The sequence below is a fragment of the Perca flavescens genome, chromosome 16 (assembly GCF_004354835.1).
Source record: "Perca flavescens isolate YP-PL-M2 chromosome 16, PFLA_1.0, whole genome shotgun sequence".
Taxonomy (NCBI): domain Eukaryota; kingdom Metazoa; phylum Chordata; class Actinopteri; order Perciformes; family Percidae; genus Perca; species Perca flavescens.
Window position 1 is genome coordinate 22,387,782 of NC_041346.1, and position 21,337 is coordinate 22,409,118.

Here is a 21,337-nt window from a genome sequence, read left to right on the forward strand (position 1 = left end):
CCCTCAGAGGTGCTCTAGAAACAAAGGCCACTGTTTTGCTTGAGCAGGAAATACTTTCTTAATAGGAACATTCTTATTCCCGATTAGCTGTGGAGATGAATAGAGAGACGTGGGTTTTTACTCCAGACAGGAGGTCCTTAGACAAGGATGAGGTTCTTTTGGGCTTAAATATAGACAAGAAGAGGCTACTTAACCTCAGATTCCTTTATATTTAGCTTTTTTTATCAAGTGTGTGTGTGTGTGTGTGTGTGTGTGTGTGTGTGTGTGCCTGCCTTTGATAACTTAGCAATTAAATAAGAGAGCTGTGATTTATCTTCATTTCAGAGAGGTAAGAAAAAAATCTTTTTTAATGTCTTTTATATAAGACGATAAATGACTCACCTGTAAATGAACAGACAGAAAATAACGTGCTATTATATTCATCAGAAATAATCAAATTTACTGACTTGACTTAAATTCTTACAGATCATTCTGGGCTCTGCTTTGCTTTCAGTATGAAGGAAGAACCCCTTTAAGAATTGTATTCATTTATCTATTGACTGATGATTTATTGGTTAATTGATTGAATATGAAGATTGACGTTCTCTCTGTTTTATCTTATATTAGAGAATCATTGTTGAACACAGAATTGAACTTGTAAAACTTAATTTACATAAAATCAGTCTATTAGATAAGGTGCATCCATCACTTAACAAGCTATGTTTATCCTGGTCTCGCTTTGCCCGACCTTCCTCCACAGCACTGCGGAGGAGGGTCTGGCTAGTCCACACAGCATTCCGGGATGGAAGAAAAACATGCTCTGGTTTATTGGCATTTCTTTAAACCAATCACAATCGTCTTGGGCGGCACTAAGCAGCGGACCGAGCCACCGTGCCGCTGCAAAATATCCTCGGGAAGGAACTTGTTTTGGTGGAACATGTACCTTTAAAGGTTTTAGTCGTGCAACAGAGAACTCAGATTGGACAGATAGTCTAGCTAGCTGTCTCAAGACCTGTGGAGCAGTTACCATAGTCCGCATAAATCAACCAGAGTTTAAAATTCCAATACAAAGACAGCGGAAGGTAATGGACATCCGGCTGAAAAGAGTGAAATCTCGCGGAATTTCAGTTGGCAACGGAGCAATCCCGGAAGTGGAACGTCGTGGATATAGACTATGTTTATCCTAATCAATAAGCACCAACCCAGAACCTGGTATTTAGGAGTTTTTGAGTGTGGATACACAGTTAGTAAGCCACAGCAGCAATCTTCAGTACTGAGGAAGGAAAAGCAATCCCAGAGGGCCCTATCAAAAATGCTCAAACAAAGGAACCAACACAAAACCAAACCTAACCCTGATCAGGAAATAAAGATTTGCAAAGCCCTAACAATATGACAGCATCATGGTCTGAACTACATCAGGACACATACATGGTTAGATTACCTGATATAACTGATATAACCTACAACTGATTGTGTTATATATGATCACACATTCAATCACAAAAGTTACTGCAGAGTCTTGTTCAGTAGCTTTCATATTTGTTGATTTTTAAGAAGTATTGTGGCATAGAAGAAAAGAGGCTTACAAAGCTGAGAGATCAAGAGGTTTACCGGCAACTCAAGAACATAAACACACCCAGGCTTTCCTGCAGAGAACTGTGACTGGGGATGTTGATGGTAACAGTGGGAAACTCTTCTGGAAATCTGCTTTGATCACTACTTCAAAAAAATTTAATTCTATTAAAAAAAATAGAAAACAATGTGGCAAGCCATGTTCACACTTAGTTTGTCTGCAGGGAGGCAACAACTTGTCTGTTTGCGAATAGCGGGGAAGACAATACCTGACAATATCAGGGTCTAAATTTCAGTTTCCTTAAGACCTGTTTTGCATGGTTTGCTATTTCATATACTGTACTAAAATGCAGACATGGATAGAGTACTAATATTGACTTAAGTAAAAGTAAATTTACTATTAATTAAAAATGAACTTAGATAAATGTAAAAGGTAAAAGCCACAAACACACATATAAAAGCAAAAAGAGAGCTGCAGTTTAGTGCCCACTAGTCTATATCCTTGACATTCCACTTCCGGGGTTGCTTTGTTGCCGGCGAAAAATCTGCCGGATTTCACCATGGATGTATTAAGAAAACATTTAGGCCTGATAACTGTTGCCTTGGGCTTCCTTTGTGTTGGCATTTTAAACTCCGGTCGATTTATAAGGACTATGTTTAACCTTTTCTCAGATCTCTGCAGAGTAAATCCAGACAGCTAGCTAGACTATCTGTCCAATCTGAGTTTTCTGTTGCAAGACTAAAACATTTAAACGTACACATGTTCCACCAAAACAAGTTCCTTCCGAGCCTATTTTGCAGCAGCACCGCAGCTTTTCTCTGGTGCTTAGCACCGCCCAAGACGATTGTGATTGGTTTAAAGAAATGCCAGTAAACCAGAGTACGTTTTACTCCCATCCCCGAATGCTATGTGAAGTAGCCAGACTCTCCTCCATCGTGCATACATACATAGCCTACAGCACAGCGTTGACTTATAACGTGTTGTTGTACTCACCTGTCTAAATGTCACTCTGTGAGTCTTGAGCACCACAAAGTCCTCCACGATCTGCTCCAGGTTCAACTTCTCTGCTCGTTCATTCTCAGAGCAAAATATAACCAGTCCACACGGCCTCTCTGTCCCATTGTGCTCCTCAAAGTTTTCAAACATGCCGCTAAATGAGGCTCTGTAGTCACAATGTGAGGGAGAATATGGTCACAAACAGCAGAAAAGCCTCACACACCTTACTGAAGGGAAACGGTCCACGGTGAACGCAGAAGGCCGCTGGAGGAGCCATAATGAGCATCTTAGCATTTAGTATGTTAGCTAAAACACAGTGTGCACCTGTTGGTGAGGCAAAAACATGGGTGTGTTTGATTTGTGTCACTCAGTGTGTCGGGTGGTGCATTAGCGTTAGATCACTGCTTAAAGGAGAATTTTTGTACCAATTTGTACGTTAATCGTGATCGCTATATATATGCTAGTACAGTCGATAGAAAAAAAAAACGAGCCGAATCGGTGCTAGTAACACGGAGCTGCTGCAGCTACATGTAGAGTTCCAACTTAGCTAAAACAGCAGTTATGGGGGCATGATCTAAACAGTGCCTTTGTGCCTCTTAACAGACACAAAATACAATTCAAATGTCTGTGCAACTTGAACAGGGCCCTTACATGATAACAAGATGCGTTTTCAACTCAGACATCCTGTCGGTAGCTAGCTCACCCTGCTAGTTGCCGTCATCCATTTTGTGTGTGATCGATCTGGCGTTGGTGAGTAGGAGGCTTGGCATTGGCAATCTGTGTGATAGTTCCCTTAGCCGGGCTAGCATGCCCGCCTGGCATCCTTGCTTCTCCCCGCCTTCGTCGCCTGCCGCGGCTGACAACAATCCGACGAGCGCCCGCTGTTCTGGCTATGTCCTCCAGAGGACAGTTATTCTTACTCCAAGCTTCTTCCCTTTGTGAACACCTCCGATCTTCACTCTTCACACACTACGCTCCGATCTGCACACTACTGTTTACCTTTTCTTGCTACAACTGAATTCCCACGGGACTTCAGCGTGAGACTACAGCTAGCCTTCTCTGCTATCACTGTGCAAGCCAGAGACATCATTTGGACCGTTTCCATGTAGTTACATAGTCACTGATATGGTCCTAACCACTACAGTGCTCAATTACCTATTTTTGAGGGGGAAATAAACTAAAATTTTTGACTGTGAAGGCATGACCGGTCCTCTGGAGGACATCCACCAGTCCAGCGGGCGCTCATTGGATTGTTGTCAGCCGCGGCAGCCGAGGAAGGCGGGGAGGAAGCTGAAGCAAAGAGACCCTTCAGGCCGGCTAGCCCGGCTAAGGAAACTACCAAACAGATCGCCACTGCCAAGACTCCTACTCACCAACGCCAGATCGATGTCACACACAATAGATGAGCTACAAATACACACGGAACTGCGGCGTGATCATTATTGCAGAAGCCTGGCTGAACACAGACTATCGGACGGCAGCTAGTAGCTAGCAGGGCGAGTTAGCGGCAGGATGTCTGAGTTGAAAACACAGCTTGTTGTCATGTAAGAGCCCATTTTAATTGCATTTTGTGTCTGTTAAGAGGCACAAAGGCACTCTTAAGTATATGCCCCCAAAACTGCTGTTTTAGCTAGATGGTATGGGCATTAGCTGCAGCAACTCCAGTTTGCTACGACCGATTCTGTTCGTTTTTTTTTGCTATTGACTTTACTCACATATTTATAGCAATCAAGATTAACGTAAAAATTCCCCCGAGTTCTCCTTTAGTTAGTTAGTTATGCAGACATTTTTTCCCACCCCTGCTAAAATGACAATTGTGATAAACTCTAATGACAGCAAGTATGGACAACAGCTACCAGCCTTCATATGAAGAAGCTCCATCTCGCTCCTGTCTCTTCAGAGCTGTCGGGCTGTTCACTGGAGACATGCATCTCTGCAAAGAGTGGGTGAAAAGTAGGTGATGAGCTGCTTAATCTTCCAAATCACATGTCAGTTAAAGCTATAGTGCGTAATTTATGTCTCCCCCATGAGGAATTTTAAATAATTACAACAAAACTGTCGGCGCATCCACATGATACAAGCCTTCCGTGATCACGCATCACCCCCAGCCCTCCTCCTGTGCGCAAAAGTCGCCCGACAACACTATTTTCTAAACATAGTCATACTGAAAAATACAGAGAGAGTTTGGTGGAGCTAATAGTCTTAATTAGCTTTGGATCAACTCATTTGGCAATGGCTTGAATGTAACGGACGTTCATCAATATGAAAAAGTTACGCACTAAAGCTTTACTCTTGAATTAATAAAAGTGTGCAGATGTAGTAAATTTGAGCTAATTTATTATAGAATTTCATAGTGGTTCAATTGAAGCCTTTTTGTAATGCAGATAATGACAAAATAAGGTCACTATCCATCAATGACAGGACAGCTTGTGGTAATCCAACTGCTGGACTGGATTCTCCGAGGGGTGGCCCAGGTCATGTTCGTCAACAACCCTGTCAGTGGGCTCCTCATCACGGCCGGCCTCTTCCTGCAAAACCCTTGGTGGGCTCTGAATGGTCTTCTGGGAACCTTTGTCTCCACTGTGTCCGCCATGTTGCTGGGACTAAACAGGTTAGATTGCATCTCCTTATCCTTATTTGACTTCATCTTTGAAAAAAATTATTTCCCTCTACCATTGAGCCATTATCGCTGTCTCTTCCAATCCCTGGGGCTACACTTTATTTGGCTTTCACACTGTGCTATTTTCACAGTTTCTTATTTAAGTGTGTTTTGCACATCTGTCACATTCGCCGCAGGGAAGCTATATCAGCGGGTTTATATGGCTACAATGGAACCTTGGTCGGCATACTGATGGCTGTTTTCTCTGCCAAAGGAAGCTGGTACTGGTGGCTGTTAATGCCAAATATGTTCATGTCAATGTTGTGGTAAGTTTTCTCCCACAATAAATCTGACTCATTTAATTGCACACATTTTATCACTTCAAATTCTTAGTCATTTTTGAAATAATGGGTACTTCATTTCAGACAGAGATAAACAAAAGCAACCTGTGATTTTTTGCTAGCGAATGTTTGCTCCATGAGTTTGTTGTTTGTTTTTGCTACAGTAATCTTGAAATTCCAGACATTTTTTCTGGTAAAAAGACAATTTTGACAGTTGAAGCGGTCATTCTTTGATTGTATCAGCCATAAACTAAAAGTGATTTCAAATTCACCAATCTAGGCGGGATCATAAAGTCAGTAATTCATTTCCTGCTTCTGTTCACAGCCCGGTGGTCTCCAGTGCTTTGTCATCAGTTGCCATCAAATGGGACCTCCCGATATTCACACTGCCCTTTAATATTTTGGTGTGTCTACATGTTGCAGCTACCGGAGCCAATCACCCCTACTTTCCAGAGGTACAGTAAAGCCCTACTAAACAAACAACGATGCACATACACAGTGTTTAGGCTCAAATTGACTTTTTTTCTGCAATTTCAGGTAGATATCCAGCCAAATGACCATCTGCACCCTACTAATGACTCCAAGGAAAGCCTCAATTTCTCTCAGGTATAACAGGAGTGTTATTGGTCCAGTAGCTCCTTGAAAATTTCCACACACTCTAAATCAATACAGTGGCTATATTGCACATCTTTTTTTAATTGTTAAAAATGTAAGTAAATGGAGGCTTTCCATTTGCAGCTATTCCTGTCAGTGCCAGTTGGTGTTGGCCAGGTGTACGGCTGCGACAGTCCTTGGACAGGAGGTCTCATCCTTCTGGCCCTGCTGCTTTCCTCACCAACTATCTGTTTTCATGCCATGTGGGGTTCTGCTGCTGGCATGCTGTCTGGTACAAAATAATCTGCCATTTGCATAGAAATATGCATGTCTACAGTGGCTCTCAAAGGGCACCATGGCATTATGGCAAATGAACCATGGCATGTTTTCACAAATAATGCTGTGTAGCCTGTGTCTGTTCACTCAGTTTTCAAATTTGTGCAACTGTTTGCTGTTTAACAATGAATTTCATGGTGAATTTTAAACTTGTCTCTGATGTGTGGGGCAGGATTTGCTCTTGCAGCTCCTCACAAGGACATTTACTCAGGGCTGTGGGGATATAACAGCGCTCTATCCTGCATTGCCATCGGAGGGGTTTTCTATGTCATAACATGGCAAACCCATCTGCTGGCTCTGATATGTGGTAAGATCAACAAATGTGATCACTTTCCTTTTTCAGGTAGAAGCACAGGAAATGTTTTTCATTAAAATTGTGTATCTTTCCAGCACTTTTCAGCACATACATGACTGCAGCCATCTCAAAACTGATGTCTGTGGTAAGTAAGAAACTTTCCTCCTGAGTCAAACTTTATAAATGTTATCTGAGCACCCAAATATCTCTCAAATCAAGTGTCATGCTCGCTTCTCTTATGACATCTCCTTTCAGCTCGCATTACCAGCCTGCACGTGGCCTTTCTGCCTGTCGACTCTCATCTTCCTCCTCATTTCCTCCGAGATCCCAGTCATCTGCAGACTGCCTTTGTCTGTAGTCTCCTACCCCGAGGAAAACCGGCGCTACCAGAGACAATTAAAGGCCTCAGAGATGGTTCAGCACAGTCAGCAGCGGAACAGCCAAGAAGAGGCCACGCTGAAGGAGAATGGACGGCCAAATGTCCAGTTGGCAGTGGATAGGGGCCGCAGTGAACCTGTGTGATTAGAGGAGATACTATTTTGTCCTGACATGAAGTGTTAAATCGTGGGAATTGTCGGAACAGTATGTTGATATATTCATTGTTGGTATTTTCTCTCTTACATAACAATATATGTTATATAAAATGGCTGGCATTGTAGTGAGACATATTTTCTAAATGGCAAACATTTTCTTATGCAGTATAGCTATTCTACACAACAGAGGGCAGCACTTCACAAGGAAAGACTGAACCACTGTTGTAATCTAATACTACTGAGGAAAAATACTGAGCAGATTTTAATGTAGGAATGTAATTATGTGTATTGTCTGCAATAATATACATTATATTATATGTAGTCTTGTGGTGTTCCTCATTTACAGTTGTTGTGAAGCAAAGAGTAACAGTAAACAGTCTTTCCTCGAGTCTCAACAGCACAGTTTTAGTGGTAGCTGTGAGTTGATTTAAAATGCAGCAGAGCATTTCATCAGTGCAGACAGTGAGCTGTAGGGGAGATTTCATAAAGTGCTCCCCTAGCAAAAACACAATTTTCTCTGCCAGCCATAATCCATCACTGCCTTCTGTATTCCAATCTGCCCTATCGTTTCTCTTTACATCTCTTTTGGTTCCTTGCTGTGCTTCTCTCTCAGTTTGGCATGTTTTTATAAACCCTTTTTGCTTATTTACTTTCCCCTTCCCCTGTCCTCAAATGCTCTCTTATGCCATTATCTGTCTCCTTCTGTCTTCATCTCTCGTTTGAGGACAACCTTTCTCCTCAGACAATAAGATTCTGATCTCTGTGAAAAGAAGCCCCCAACATATCATCTGGTAAAACGTCTATAGAGCTCTGTCTGGGTCTGTGTCTGCATTTATATTTATGAGTAAATCTTCGTGTGTATTTATTGCCATCTGTGTATCTGGTGCAACAGGCACATGGCATTTGTCTAGCTGGTGCTACACATAAGAGACAGTCACACTTCCAGACATGCGTGGGAGCTGCGGTACATTGGGGGAGAAGGTGTGAGACGAGGGTCGGGGAAGAAGACGAAAATGAGAACATCTAATTTTCTTGGCCAGTGATGAAATATGACTTGCTATAATAAGGTTTTTTTTCTTCTTGAATGTCTAATGTGTCTTTTTTTCTGCCCTGTATTTCAACCCACTTTTCAGATCAAACCATGTTCTCCTTAATATTATAAAGTCATTAGAGAGGGAAACTTTCCTCAGTGCTGCCAGTATATTTTCTCTAATCCACCGCCGCCTGAAGGTAGGGCCGACCTAACTCAATGGATTTTTCTGTGGCCTTTTACACAATGTTGATTCATCCAGCAACCTTAAAATGACAGGATAAGTGTTGGCAGTGGGATGGTGTGAGATGAGATTGCGGTGCCAGTGCTGTGTGTTCACAGCAATGTGATTCACCTTCCAGAGTCCCCTGCAGGCAGCACCTACTGCTCCCACTGAACACAACAGAGGAGAGAGAAACGAGGCTGAAGCTGTGAAGGATGCAACCTTAACATACAGTCACGTGACTGTGTGTTAAAAAAAAAGCATGTGCCTTTCTCTCTGTACTGGTTTGTCTACTCTAGTGTCTGTCAGTTAAGAATAGCAATTATCCCATAACAAAGTAGGCCAACATATTTTATAACAGTAGTTTATCAACAGAAAGAACATAATGAGCCCTCCGCCGTTTGTAACTTTGCGTTACAAACGGCGACGTCGAGGCGACGCAGAACGCAAGGACTGTGATTGGTCAACTCGTCCTGTGTGTTGATAGTCGGTGTTTTCAAGCAGCCTACTGTGGGGAGTAGCATTATGCTAGTTCACTGACATAAGCTTTGCAAATAAACTCAGACATATTTTGGTTCCAATGACGGGGTTATCCGTTTGTAAAGTGTCTATATGTCGGTAACGTTTGGAAATTAGCACTTCAACAGCAAGCAGTACTTTGTGGGCAGTTGTGCTAAAGTTTGCTTGCTAACATTACATAAACTGGCTGGCAAACACCTGGCAAATAACCTCAGACTTATTTTCTGGTTACAGTAACTAGGTCAATGGATTTTACTGTGTCTATATCTCCATACTTTTTACAAAATCTAAGCAAGAAAAGGCCAAACAAATAAGATTCATATTTTAGCACGACAATCTATGGGGTTTGCCATTCTGAGTACCGTTTCAGTGGTGCGCGACACAGACACAGGTGACACTGAGCTTCAAAGCCACACACCCCCTAGCATTATGGCGGTGTAATGCACCGCGATGCAAAGCAACCCCGACGCAGAACTCCGAAAGGGTCACAACGCTGTAGGAGCGACTTCGTAGCTATGGCGTTGAGTTGACGCAGAAGCATAAAACAGCCTTAAGTGGCACAAGAACAGGGGAAGTAGGCCTAGTGTTTATATACTAATAGTATGGGGATGTCCAAAGGATCAATCTATCTATCTATCTATCTATCTATCTATCTATCTATCTATCTATCTATCTATCATTGTTAGACCCTTGCTTTCACAAGTGCCAAAATATCTCAACCAAATGTCACGACAAGTTGTTGAGATATTTCAGACTGGAATAAAGTGATGGATTGAGTGACTGGCCGGCATTGTCATACCTAAAGTCGTGCCACTCAGAAGGCTCAAAATACATATATGTAAATAATTGGTAGGGGGTCTGATTGGGGGAAGTTGGACTTTTAAAATCATGGCTACAGTTTTGGTCATTCTGGAAGTAATTCTGCTTTTTATTTATTTATTTACTTGTTTATATTTCTTTTATTTAAGAGTTGGCATGCATGTATGCCATATAGGTGAGTCGGCATGTACTGATTTATGTTTTCACAACTCTCTAACACAAGGTTGGTGAAAGCTGTATATATGGGCATAGTATGTTTTGGGATAAGCAGACAAAAGGGGATATTGTTCTGACGTACGTTCCAGTTTACTCCCCGGAGTCCTTATGTTTTTTCCCCCAGCGTATTTCCTTGGAGAACGTTGGCACCAAGATCCTGGTTCCAGCTGTCGCCGTGGTCCTGCTGCACTCCCTGCCAAGCTCTGCGGTGCCCTGCAATGTCATGCTGCTTCCTGCTGAACCCTGCAGCTTCCCGCTACATCCAGTCACTGTTCCATTATTAAAGTGACTATTATTGCCACTGTTCATCACACCCCCAACCGGCCCGTCAGACACCGCCTACCAAGAGCCTGGGTCTGTCCGAGGTTTCTTCCCAAGAGGGAGTTTTTCCTCGCCACTGTTGCACTGCTTGCTCTTGAGGGAATTACTGTAATTGTTGGAATTGTTGGGGCTTTGTAAATTATAGAGTGTGGTCTAGACCTACTATATCTGTAAAGTGTCTCGAGATAACCTATGTTATGATTTGATACTATAAATAAAATTGAATTGAATTTTAAGTTATAAAACAATACATATTTGATTACAAAAAAACAATACACATATTCTACCCTGTCGTAAAAAAAACAGGGAAACAGACAAAAGGAGAGATAGTGGCTGTTCAATCCATCTGGGTATGTGAGAAGACCAAACAACACCACAAGAACACTAGGCTGCATGTAAGCTGTCCACCTTCTCACCACCTCACAATAAGAGTGTCAGTACAGCTTGGCACTTTAATTAGCATTATTTTGAGACTGACAGGCAATTTTGTTTCGAGAGAGACAGCGTGAATGTGTGAAAAACACAGTCAGACTGTTCCCGTGGGCAGGAGAGAAATGAACGCTTTGAAAGAGGCTGCTGTGATTCACTCTTTCTCGATCAATCTGTGAATAGTATGTAAGAGCTGCTATCTGGTGCATGACGCTCCTGGCTCAACATGTTCGACCCAAATATGTCTGCCGTTTCCTGTACGACGAAAGGAGAATCCCAATGAAACTCCATCCCCCATTGGATGTATGAAGCATCACAGCAGGAAGCATTGCCATGTATGTACGCTCCCTGTGACACTGATTTCCATATCCATGGATGCGCTCTGCTGGAGTCGACTCTGTGTCGTTATCTTGTAGTATGATCTCTAAGTGTATATTTCATTTAATCTTATTTCTTGTGAGTTTTATGAAAAAATGTCGTAAGTAGTAACTGTTCATTTGGTAGCTGTCAGTTTAACAATAGAGAGCAGCTTGAATGCTCTGCCAACAGGAAGCACATCTGTTATGTTTTGGTAATTGCTAGTTCCACCCTTAATATGCGATTCGGGCTTTCTAAAGATTATCATTTTATTAACATATTCAACTTGAAAACAGGGCTAAGTTATTAGGGGGAAAGTTCAAATATATGGTTCAACCCTTCTCCCAGTAATTGTTGTACAATCCCTTATTATTATGGACTCATCACTCTCTAAAAAATGTTCATTATGGTTTCTGAGTTACCACAGAACACAAGGTTTATAACATTTTTCAATTACATAACTTAACGCTGCCCTTTCCTTCCACAGCTGGTGGCTATTAAATGGCTCATTAGCATTGGTTTGCATTTAGCACTATACATAATTGCTATGCAGAACTACGGGGGTGGGTTTACACGCACACCTGCACAATCTAATGGATACAAGAACCATTAAATAAATACAGCCCATGTAACGTTTACTGGCCTTATCAGTGAAACTCCTTTAACAGAACAGTTCAGGTTCAATGAATTTCAGCTACGGGACATAAATCTGGACACATTTAGAGTCAGTCAATAAAAACTTTCAAAGTTGTAATTTGCTTTTGTTTAGAATTATGCTAAATTATAAAGTGCAAATTTTTCCTCCTTCACCCCTGATTTTTAAGATTTAAGATAGTGTAAATACAATGCAATCCAATCTTTTTTTGGCTTAAGACCCTTACAGAAGTAGTTGGGGCTCCTTAAATGAATTCATCATCATCCAAGGTAAGAAAGTCCAAACAATTAATATAAATTTGTGCAGCAGAACTATCTATCTATCTATCTATGAAGTAGTTAAAACCAGCTCCACCTCAACCAGCTACAACATTAAAATACTACTACACATTTGATCCATCCTACAATCAAATAATGCAGTTACAGGGGCCCATTTTCTGCAGAATGTGTACTTTTACTTTTGATACTTTAATTGTGTCGATGATACTAATAACAGTGTTGATGATGTGCTTTTTGAATGCAGGACATTTACTTATAATAGATTATTTTGAATGTATTTGCTTTTGTTGAAGTAAAAGATCTGAATACTTCTCTTACACCACTGCTGGTGCTATTTCATTAAATTACATCAATCTGTAATTGACCTGACTGTTTAAATTGTCTTTGCAGAATTTTAGGCTACTTAAAAAAGCTATTCTAAAATATCCCACCAAAAACAATTCCTTGCATTTTCTCATCCACAGCAAAGCTATAGCCTTAATATGTAAAACGCATGTGCCTGTGTTCTGATGTACAATGTGGAGATAAAAAAAAAGTCATTTGAGGACAGGGGCTCCATCACTGAGCAGGTGACTGTCTGGAGTTAGTCTAGGCAGCTAGCAGGATATTTTCACTGCATGTCTGGTTTTTTTGTTCTGTCTTTGGAAAAGAAAAAAAAAAAAGCACTCTTTGTACCATGTCGTGACTGTCTGCTCGGCTCTGTACACCCTGCCTTCAAGAACTCCGGAAACAAGTCTCGAGATGGAGAAGGAGGCTGCAACATCCGCGTGATCATCGCCGGAGCACCAATGGCTTTCCAGCGAGCAACGTGAGGACACCGGTATCCCCTACCGCGCGTCAGGAAATGGGCGGATCCGGGGAAAGCTCGGTCACGATGCGTGGGTGAGTGAGTGTGTAGTAGAGGAGCTGCCGCGGTGCTATTTAAGAGAGAGCCGAGGAGACCTCAGACAGGACGAAGCATTGCCCGACAAACAGGAGCGATTTCAGCACCAGGACAGCGACTCGTAGCTCAAAGAAACTAACTTCCTACCAGCCACCATGGTTCTCATCTGGACTCAGTTCGGTGTTAAGCACAAAAATGTCAATGTCAAGTGCAAAGTGCGAGTTATGCACAGAGGGGACAGCTCAGGCTCATCATCAGCGGTAAGTATATTTTTTTAAGAAAGTGTTTTTTTCACCTTTTTGTCTTTTGCTTAATCGCTAATTATGAAATACTCAAATTACAGTAAATTGAATACACTGTTAGAATATTTACGTGCCATACAAGGTATAGCCTATTATATTAGTAAATTCCATTTGAAATAGCAACCTTTGGTGTAGCGGCGTCTCTCTGTATTTAATCATTGACTGTTGCTGTGGGTACATTCAAAATGCAAGAGTTGCCGATTCGCGTTCAGCCAATCGCTGCACCGAATCTCGGTCGTTGGGGGAAATCTTTCCCCCCCCCTTACCAGCCTATAAAATGCATGGATACTAAGCAGTGGCACAGCAGCACGGAGATAGGGGAGTTTTCCCAGAGAGTGTCTATGCCTGGGGCTAATTTTCTGCATATTAATATATACAGTGCAGCAGTCGGTGTTGAGGATGTGCAATACACAAAGCATCCTGTTTTGTAGTTGAATATTTTAATTCACATTAACAGTGTTCATTAGTTATTTATCATAAGCCATTTTTGCAGCTTGAGATTTCAAATATTTATGCAAGAAAAAGTACATTCTTTGACCAGGTTTTTATGACAAGTAAATGGTCTAATGTCTGATTCTGGTTCTTGTTTCCACAGGAAAGCACCAAGTCTGAGCAGGACGTGCCCTGCCTGGCCATCAAACCCACAGGCAAGGACTTCTACAAAGTCCTGGGTGTCTCACCTGAATCCAATGAAGACGAGATCAAGAAGGCCTACAGGAAGATGGCTCTCAAGTATCACCCAGACAAGAACAGCGATGCAGATGCAGAGGACAAGTTCAAAGAAATTGCAGAGGCCTACGAGATCCTGACTGACCCCAAAAGGAGAAGCATCTACGACCAGTTTGGAGAAGAAGGTGAGAGTGAGATAAAGAGAGTTAAATAGCTCGAATAGCAGCTGGCATCTGGCTAATTACTGTAGCGTAGACTGGTGCATTAACTATTCATGTCATCATTAAGGCTTAATACTGATGTGCAGTGGGAGGATCATGACTGAAACAGTTCCATCCCAATTAAAACAGCTAAACATGTGCAGCATAGACCGCTGTGGGGCTGATGAATTATTCAGCAATGTAGGACGTTTCCTGAAAACTCCTGAACAGCTGATTTTCAGTAAACCGTCAAGAGGGAGAGGCAGAATTTGCATGACAGAAGCACCAATATTAGGATAAGAATGAAGTAAAACTGCAGATGTTAATGAATTTAAATGAACTCTTTCTGTTTTCTCTGTGTTTTTTAGGTCTTAAAAATAGAATGTCAATGGCGGGCCAAGGCAACGTTTTTCGCAATAATTTCCACACCGACCCCCACGCCACCTTCTCCTCCTTCTTCCATGGCACCGACCACTTCGACATCTTTGGCAGTGACGTTGACGGCGAAGATGAGCTCTTCAACCCCTTCCGACGGTTCCCCTTCAGCCATGTGGGCGGGTTCTCTGGCTGCGAGGGCGGCCTGCGAAGAGGCCAGCGGCGGCTGCAGGGCGATGAGGTGGTGCATGACCTGCTGGTCACCCTAGAGGAGGTGATGCAAGGCTGCACCAAGCACGTGAAGATTACCCGCAGCCGCCTCAACCCCGACGGCCGCAGCCTGCGATCTGAGGAGAAGGTGCTAAATGTGGTGGTGAAGAAAGGCTGGAAGGCAGGGACCAAGATCACCTTCCCCAGGGAGGGAGATGAGACGCCCAACAACACCCCTGCAGACATCACCTTCATTCTCAGGGACAAGGAGCACACGCAGTACAAGAGAGACGGCTCCAACATAGTCTTCACTGCCCAGATCACACTCAAGGAGGTGAGTTTAGTGCAATTATGTCAGGCATAAAGGTCTAGAGTTTGACTCCTACAGAGGCCATCACTCCTGATTTATTTTGAAACATATGATGGGTCTATAGGTAGATATACTATGTAATTGTCAACAGCTTACACCTACTCAGAGAAAGGCTAACATCCATCCACCACTTCTTATCTTTACGTAACTGTAGAAAGATGCATTCTCTGAAATACCAGAGAAAATCGATTCCTGAAAGGCATTAATAAGAAGCCAGAACGATCTCTGCCAAATTCAGGGCGGGTTATATCTTTGATTATAGTCTGAGGACGGAACACAGTGTTCTGTTATGGGCATCTGAGCCCCCACCTTACAATGGGCTGACAGACCCCCGCTAACAGAACAGCAGCAGCCTGCCAACGCCTTCGTTACCTCTCCAGCCCCTGCAGAGTGAGAGAGAGCAGCAGTCTAAATTTAGCCTCAGCGCTGACTGCCCCCACGAATCACACTTCCCTCTCAGCTACTATGTGTGCTGCAGACTCCTCTGCCCCTACAAGGCAGGCAGAGAGGCAGCTTTTTTGGCTCGCTCCGTCTCTGGCTCTCACCTCTACCAACCCACGCACAGATTAGCAGGGTAGCAGTCACAGAGAGTGGCATTTCAAAGAGCTCCCTCCCGCTTCCTATGGCTCCCTTCAGTCACTAAAGCACTTAACTCCCACACACAGCCTGTAAATAGGGCAGCGATTATAACATCTGTAAAACCAGTTTGTTGCATAACACAGAAAATCGTTAGGCTCTTAGAAAGACAGACAATCCATATTTATCCGTTATGCAACTTGACAGTTGTAAAGATCAGGCATTTAATTGATTTCTTTTGTCCATGCGTGCTTCATTCCAGTCATAACGAGGCCACTCAGGAAGCATTACGAAACTTGTTCTAAATTTAACAGGTCTACAGAACTAACTAGTTTCTTCCTTCTTTTTCCTCCAGGCTCTCTGTGGCTGCACAGTTAACGTCCCAACACTTGACAACCGGATGATGCCTCTACCATGCAGCGATGTTATCAAACCAGGTGCTGTCCGCCGGCTAAGGGGCGAAGGTCTGCCCATGCCCAAGAGCCCGTCCCAGCGAGGCGACTTGGTGGTGGAGTTCCAGGTGCTCTTCCCCGACAGGATCCCACCACAGTCCCGCGAGATCATCAAGCACAGCCTGGCCCAGTGCTAGCCGGCTTCTATTTAAGGAACTGATTGACGCAGCTTCACCGTGTGTGTATGTTGTTATCAATTCACAAACCCAGCCTTGCCCAAGGTGCTAATATCACAACCAATCACAGCCTCTCGTTGTGCGTGGAAATGGCAAGCAACGCTTAAGTGAGTTGTAGTTCGGTGTGGAGATGACTTTCTGCAGGCATGACGTACAACAACTAGGATGCCACCTGAGCAGTGAGTTTAGAACTGATGAATGGGGTCTTTGGTATCTGAGGGCGTCCATTGACTCAATAACCTTTCTCTTGAATGAAAAGGTTATCTGTAGGCTACTGTTACACCTGCAAACCTATAGCAGGATATCAGTGAGCTATTCAAGTCTGTATAGACTTCCTTAAACCTGAATGGTAGAAACACATGAAGAAAAAAAACACTTTATCGTAGTTATATGGTGCTCATATGACTGATCTTTTGCATTGATTTATTACAATAGCAAAATGTACTTGTGTACAAGGATCTACTTTGTGTACGAAATGCAAAAATATTGTCTCTAAGAGAGATTCATCGGTCAAATGTTCTATTGAATTATTTGAAATGTTTGTATATATTCTGTACTGATGTATTATTACCTGATATAGACATGTTTGGAAGCATGGACAATAAAGAAAAAAACTTACAATTCAACTTCTGTTGTCTGCTGTTCCTTGTGATAAACATGTAGTGTGTACATATAAGTGGACTACAAAAGTCCTCGACAAAACTACATTATAAAATCATAAAGTCCATTTAAAAAAATCCCAATTCAGAGCATGAATGACCATTACTGCAGAGCTTTAGATGCACTGATGCAGGAGTGAGGCCTCCTGCTGCCATCTAGCGGCGATTGGTTGCTATGACAAAGCCAAACATCCTGCACATAATAGGACACACCTGTTGATCTGTAATTTATGTCGCTGCCAACTGAGTGCGCGTTGCATAGTCGTCTCAGATCAAGCCTTTGCTTAGTTAACACTGACAGTGTTGGGCTACAATAATGAAGACAAGGGTGGTTCAAGACAACGTCCCTTTTTGGAGACTGTATGCATTTAAGAAGCAGGCTGGCATGTTGCTTTTAGATCAAAAATACTTTTCAAACATACATAGTAGTCCACATTGATTGACACGCCAAACCACCTGCGCGTTCAGGGGCAACGTGAAATCTCAATTGAGATCAGCAATTCTCCAAAATTCATCCTTCATGTCCTCGGGAATGAAATGTCGCAGATAAGTCAGACCACACCATCATATCCGACTGAAGGTTACCCTGTGACAAATTTGACTTTAGTCGTCCTTTTGCTCATACCCTTTGTGGTCATTCTGCTTCTGCTGAACTGCCTGTTCCTGGGTTACAAGTTATTGATCCTGTCAAAGAAGACCCGACAGAAGCGAGAGGACGCAGAGGAGATGCTTTTGCAGTCCTCCCTGCAAAGAGTCATAAGAGTATCTGACATGGGTTTTCCTTCGCTGCAGGACGAGAGGAGAGCTTATATGTCTCTATCGGAGCCTATCCTGCCCCATCCTGTCACCTCTTCCAGGGCTTCATCCAGGGAGAGGGCCGGGGCGGATAAGAGGATCCGGCTCCTGAGGCCAGATGGTGCCACCGGCTCAAGGTCCCTGAGGGCGCCGAGCACCATCCGGGCCACCTCCTCTACGGCTGCTTTCAGCACAAGACTCGAACTGCCCTCTGTCTCACGGGCATACAGCAACGCGCGATGGTGTAAAAGCGCACCGGTTTTACCACAGTCCAGTGATTCGGAGGCTGAAACCAGAGTTAACCTTGTTCCGCCAAATTCTCCAACGGTGAGTGGTCAACTGTGGGTGTCAATATTTAAAAATGACCAGGAAGATGCCAAATGAGTCCAGGGTCATCGTGAAGTTATTATTAAGAAGTGGAGATTGACTAATTGGTGGACATCATTCAAGAATTCTGCAGGAAATATAGCCTAAACATACATGTTATGCTACCATATATAGGCAAACAAAAAAAAAAATGCCCATTTTGACAATGCTTCAGGCCTCTCATGCCAAATTCTAGTAATTATACTCAAACAACATGGCCGGATTATCCTGGTTGGGGACGCAGGGCCAAAAATTAGCTGCTGGGCCCCTATCAACCCCTGTTTCTCTTGCTCTATGTATATTGTCTACAATCGCCCTAAGATAATATCTGGCCTGTTTTCCTGTGTTTTTAATTTGATTAAATATGAAGTGCAATAGTGAAGGTCTTACAACTACATTTTCACATTGGGCCCTTAAGATCAGCTAATAAAAGCAGAACCCACCTTTCGGGCCTTATTATGTCAGTTTATATTTGCTTTTGCTGCATATTCCTGTATTACCAAACAAAAGTTAGTTTGTAAAATTACCACAAACCAATTGCCACACTGTGATGCTGGGATGTGTGTGATGTTTAAGGGCCCCTGGAGGTCTGGTGTTGGCTGTCACTGCTTTACTTACTCCCCTACCCTGCTTATTCGGTTTATTCCAAACTAATAGGAAAAGTAAAACCTGCTTTCATTAACTTGCAGCTTAAATCAATATTATGTTTTGCAGATCAGCAATAAAGAGTAATGAGCAGGAAATGCGTTCATTATTACTTAAAAAAATAACAAAAACTAATGTCCATCCAAGATCTAACCTCCAGTATAAAGCATAAACCTATTGTTAATTCAAAGTGTGAGGTCTTTATTTTTTCTTTTGTACATAGCATGAGACACAACATGTGGGTCATCTTCGTCGGAGCAGTACTTACGAGAGGCTGACAGATGTGAACCCACATGTTGCAGTGCTTGTGTTTGACAAAGTGGACATGGAGTGTGACTACACCAACCTGCCGTCAGAGGCGTCCTGCCTGAACACATCTGCAGTGGGTCCTGGACTGGACAGCGACTTTGGTGCAAGTGCAGGTAAACGGCAGTCTCCTTCCACTGCACTGTAATCAATATGGCAGTCATTAATAACTACTGCTGCATCAAAAACAAGTAGATTGGTTGAACAGTATAAAGAAAAAAACCTTGGTTGGAGAAATGCTTTCATGTTAAGTAAAAGGGTGCTGCTTTATTATCTTGATTACACAGAATAGCACCATGTGAGGAACATACATGATCTTGCTTTCTTAATAAAATCCTGTTTGCTGGTTGAATGGAAAGCTTGTTTAACAAATTACTGCTTCAAAAAGAGTCATATGTACAGTTACACTACTTTTAAAATAAAAGACAAGTTATGAGTAATGTTCGTTTGTAGATAACAATGTGAGCATTGAGTACAAGTTAAGATCAAGCTTAATGTCATTTACAGGCCCTATTTATGCAATATATATAGTATATTTTAATGTTGAATTAGACGTCTAAATCATTTTAATCTGCTTCTTTATTGCAAAAGAATATGTAAATGTCCACATGTTAGACATTGTGCACTTTTTCACATTTGTTATTGCACTTTATTAATCAAGAAAAACAGATCTACTTAAGTACGCCTATGTAGTATGCAGCTGCACTTTTCCAGTTTTTTATGGCTTAAGAAATGTGGATCTTTAAATTAAAGTTCTGGAATATTCACGATTTCTTTTCAGGTGTCTCCCTGCGGATTCTGTCAGGAGACAGTGACAGTTTGTCCAACGGTGTTCTGGCTTCAGCCCTGGAGTGGGATTATTATGACCCCTGCTATGTTAAACAGAATAATGTAAACAAACACAAACACCACAGACCTGCGGTGCACACCAAACAGTACTGGGTGTAATATGTTTCAGCTGTGTGATCAGTGGTTTTAATGTTTATTTTTTATTTATTTATTATATTTTAATCTATACATGTTTTAGTCTTCATTTATTTAGTTTGTCTCACTTATAATCACTAGTTTAAATTGACACTTTATTAGGAATGCAATCTGCCACTGAATTTGTTCAAACTGTGAAATATTTACTATGCACCTTCACTTATATTATGAAATAGTTATTATGCACTTCTTCACTTATGTTCATCTAAATTAGTCACTATTTAATGTTCACAAGGCTGTTCAGCCAGTTCTGGATTTCATAAACATTCACATTAAGATTTATATTCACTGCTTTTGATTTAAATGTTTTGATTCATTCAGAGTAATAAAGACTAATTTGGAATTAAATGCTTCTGGTTTATCTTTCCAATTAAATAATGCGAATCATCAGGGACTCAAGTGTCAATGCAAATACAGAAATAGGAGGAAAAAAAAAAACATTTATGGGGTGCAATATTACTATGTTAAAACTGCCTGTTGGTACTGGCCTGTACAATCAAACATTAAATTAATCAATACATCTTAAGATGTTTGTTTTTTGTTTTGGACTTACCAGCAGAGGGCCCTGTAGTTTTAGTGTATGGTGGATTTTGCCCTTCGCATTACATTTTTAACCTGTATAAACAGACAAAGATGCAAGTAGATAACGGAGGATACTGACCATTTACTGTAGGTGTGTACTACATTGTGCGATATTAAGAGAAATAACCTGATTTAATGCTTGACAAAAAACAGACTAAGACAATTCCTTTGATTTGTTTACCATCACAATTCACAAAGTGGAACTTGAAGAGTTTTGAGCCATAAAAGCAACATCAACTACAGCAACCTCCAGAGAAGATGGAGAGTGGAGCGACAAGAACTATCAAAACATTTAAAAAGTGTGAGTCAGTTTGAAATTGTAGTTTAATTGCTGGTTTTAAGATTGTTTGCCCTAATTGCTAGTCTAACATTGTTCCTCACTCAAAGTGGCAGTTACACGCTTTTCCACAATGGGACTGACCAGTGGGATAGGCCAAGTATAATGACTTAATGTACTATTGCAGCCATTCCATACGTTTCAGTCCATTATGTAAATCCCCAGTGAGCCGCTCACTAATTTTTCACTTCTACCATTTCTAGACAAATGAGAATCAAGTAACCAGCTGTCAGCTACGCACACTCTGTATTCAGTATTTTTACCGTTATATGATCAGTAGGAAATGCAAATTGTTGCAAGAGACAATATAATGGTGCAGCATCAAGGTATATCAGAAAGGAACCCAACAGTGCTCCA

At 42.0% G+C, this 21,337-nt stretch overlaps 3 protein-coding genes across 4 annotated transcripts; all 3 read left to right on the forward strand.

The window, feature by feature from the left end:
- The first annotated feature begins 138 nt into the window (after window positions 1-138).
- LOC114571221 (urea transporter 1) lies at window positions 139-7,449 on the forward strand. Of its 2 annotated transcripts, XM_028602080.1 has the most exons (10): window positions 139-328; window positions 4,385-4,501; window positions 4,970-5,159; window positions 5,345-5,473; window positions 5,814-5,943; window positions 6,026-6,094; window positions 6,227-6,374; window positions 6,591-6,725; window positions 6,809-6,858; window positions 6,969-7,449. In XM_028602080.1, exons 2-10 carry the CDS (start codon window positions 4,390-4,392, stop codon window positions 7,233-7,235), a joined length of 1,230 nt encoding a protein of 409 aa, XP_028457881.1. In that variant the 5' UTR covers window positions 139-328; window positions 4,385-4,389; the 3' UTR covers window positions 7,236-7,449. The 2 variants fall into 2 exon arrangements, with proteins under 2 accessions (XP_028457881.1, XP_028457880.1); XM_028602079.1 differs by lacking the exon at window positions 139-328 and having other exon boundaries at window positions 4,307-4,501.
- A 5,467-nt stretch (window positions 7,450-12,916) lies between these two features.
- On the forward strand, window positions 12,917-16,932 carry zgc:122979 (dnaJ homolog subfamily B member 5). The gene is made up of 4 exons (XM_028601630.1): window positions 12,917-13,236; window positions 13,874-14,132; window positions 14,516-15,066; window positions 16,034-16,932. Exons 1-4 carry the CDS (start codon window positions 13,132-13,134, stop codon window positions 16,265-16,267), a joined length of 1,149 nt encoding a protein of 382 aa, XP_028457431.1. The 5' UTR covers window positions 12,917-13,131; the 3' UTR covers window positions 16,268-16,932.
- Window positions 16,933-17,159: 227 nt separating this feature from the next.
- hwa (huluwa) lies at window positions 17,160-20,404 on the forward strand. The gene is made up of 3 exons (XM_028602087.1): window positions 17,160-18,087; window positions 18,995-19,193; window positions 19,859-20,404. Exons 1-3 carry the CDS (start codon window positions 17,503-17,505, stop codon window positions 20,023-20,025), a joined length of 951 nt encoding a protein of 316 aa, XP_028457888.1. The 5' UTR covers window positions 17,160-17,502; the 3' UTR covers window positions 20,026-20,404.
- The last annotated feature ends 933 nt before the right edge of the window (window positions 20,405-21,337 follow it).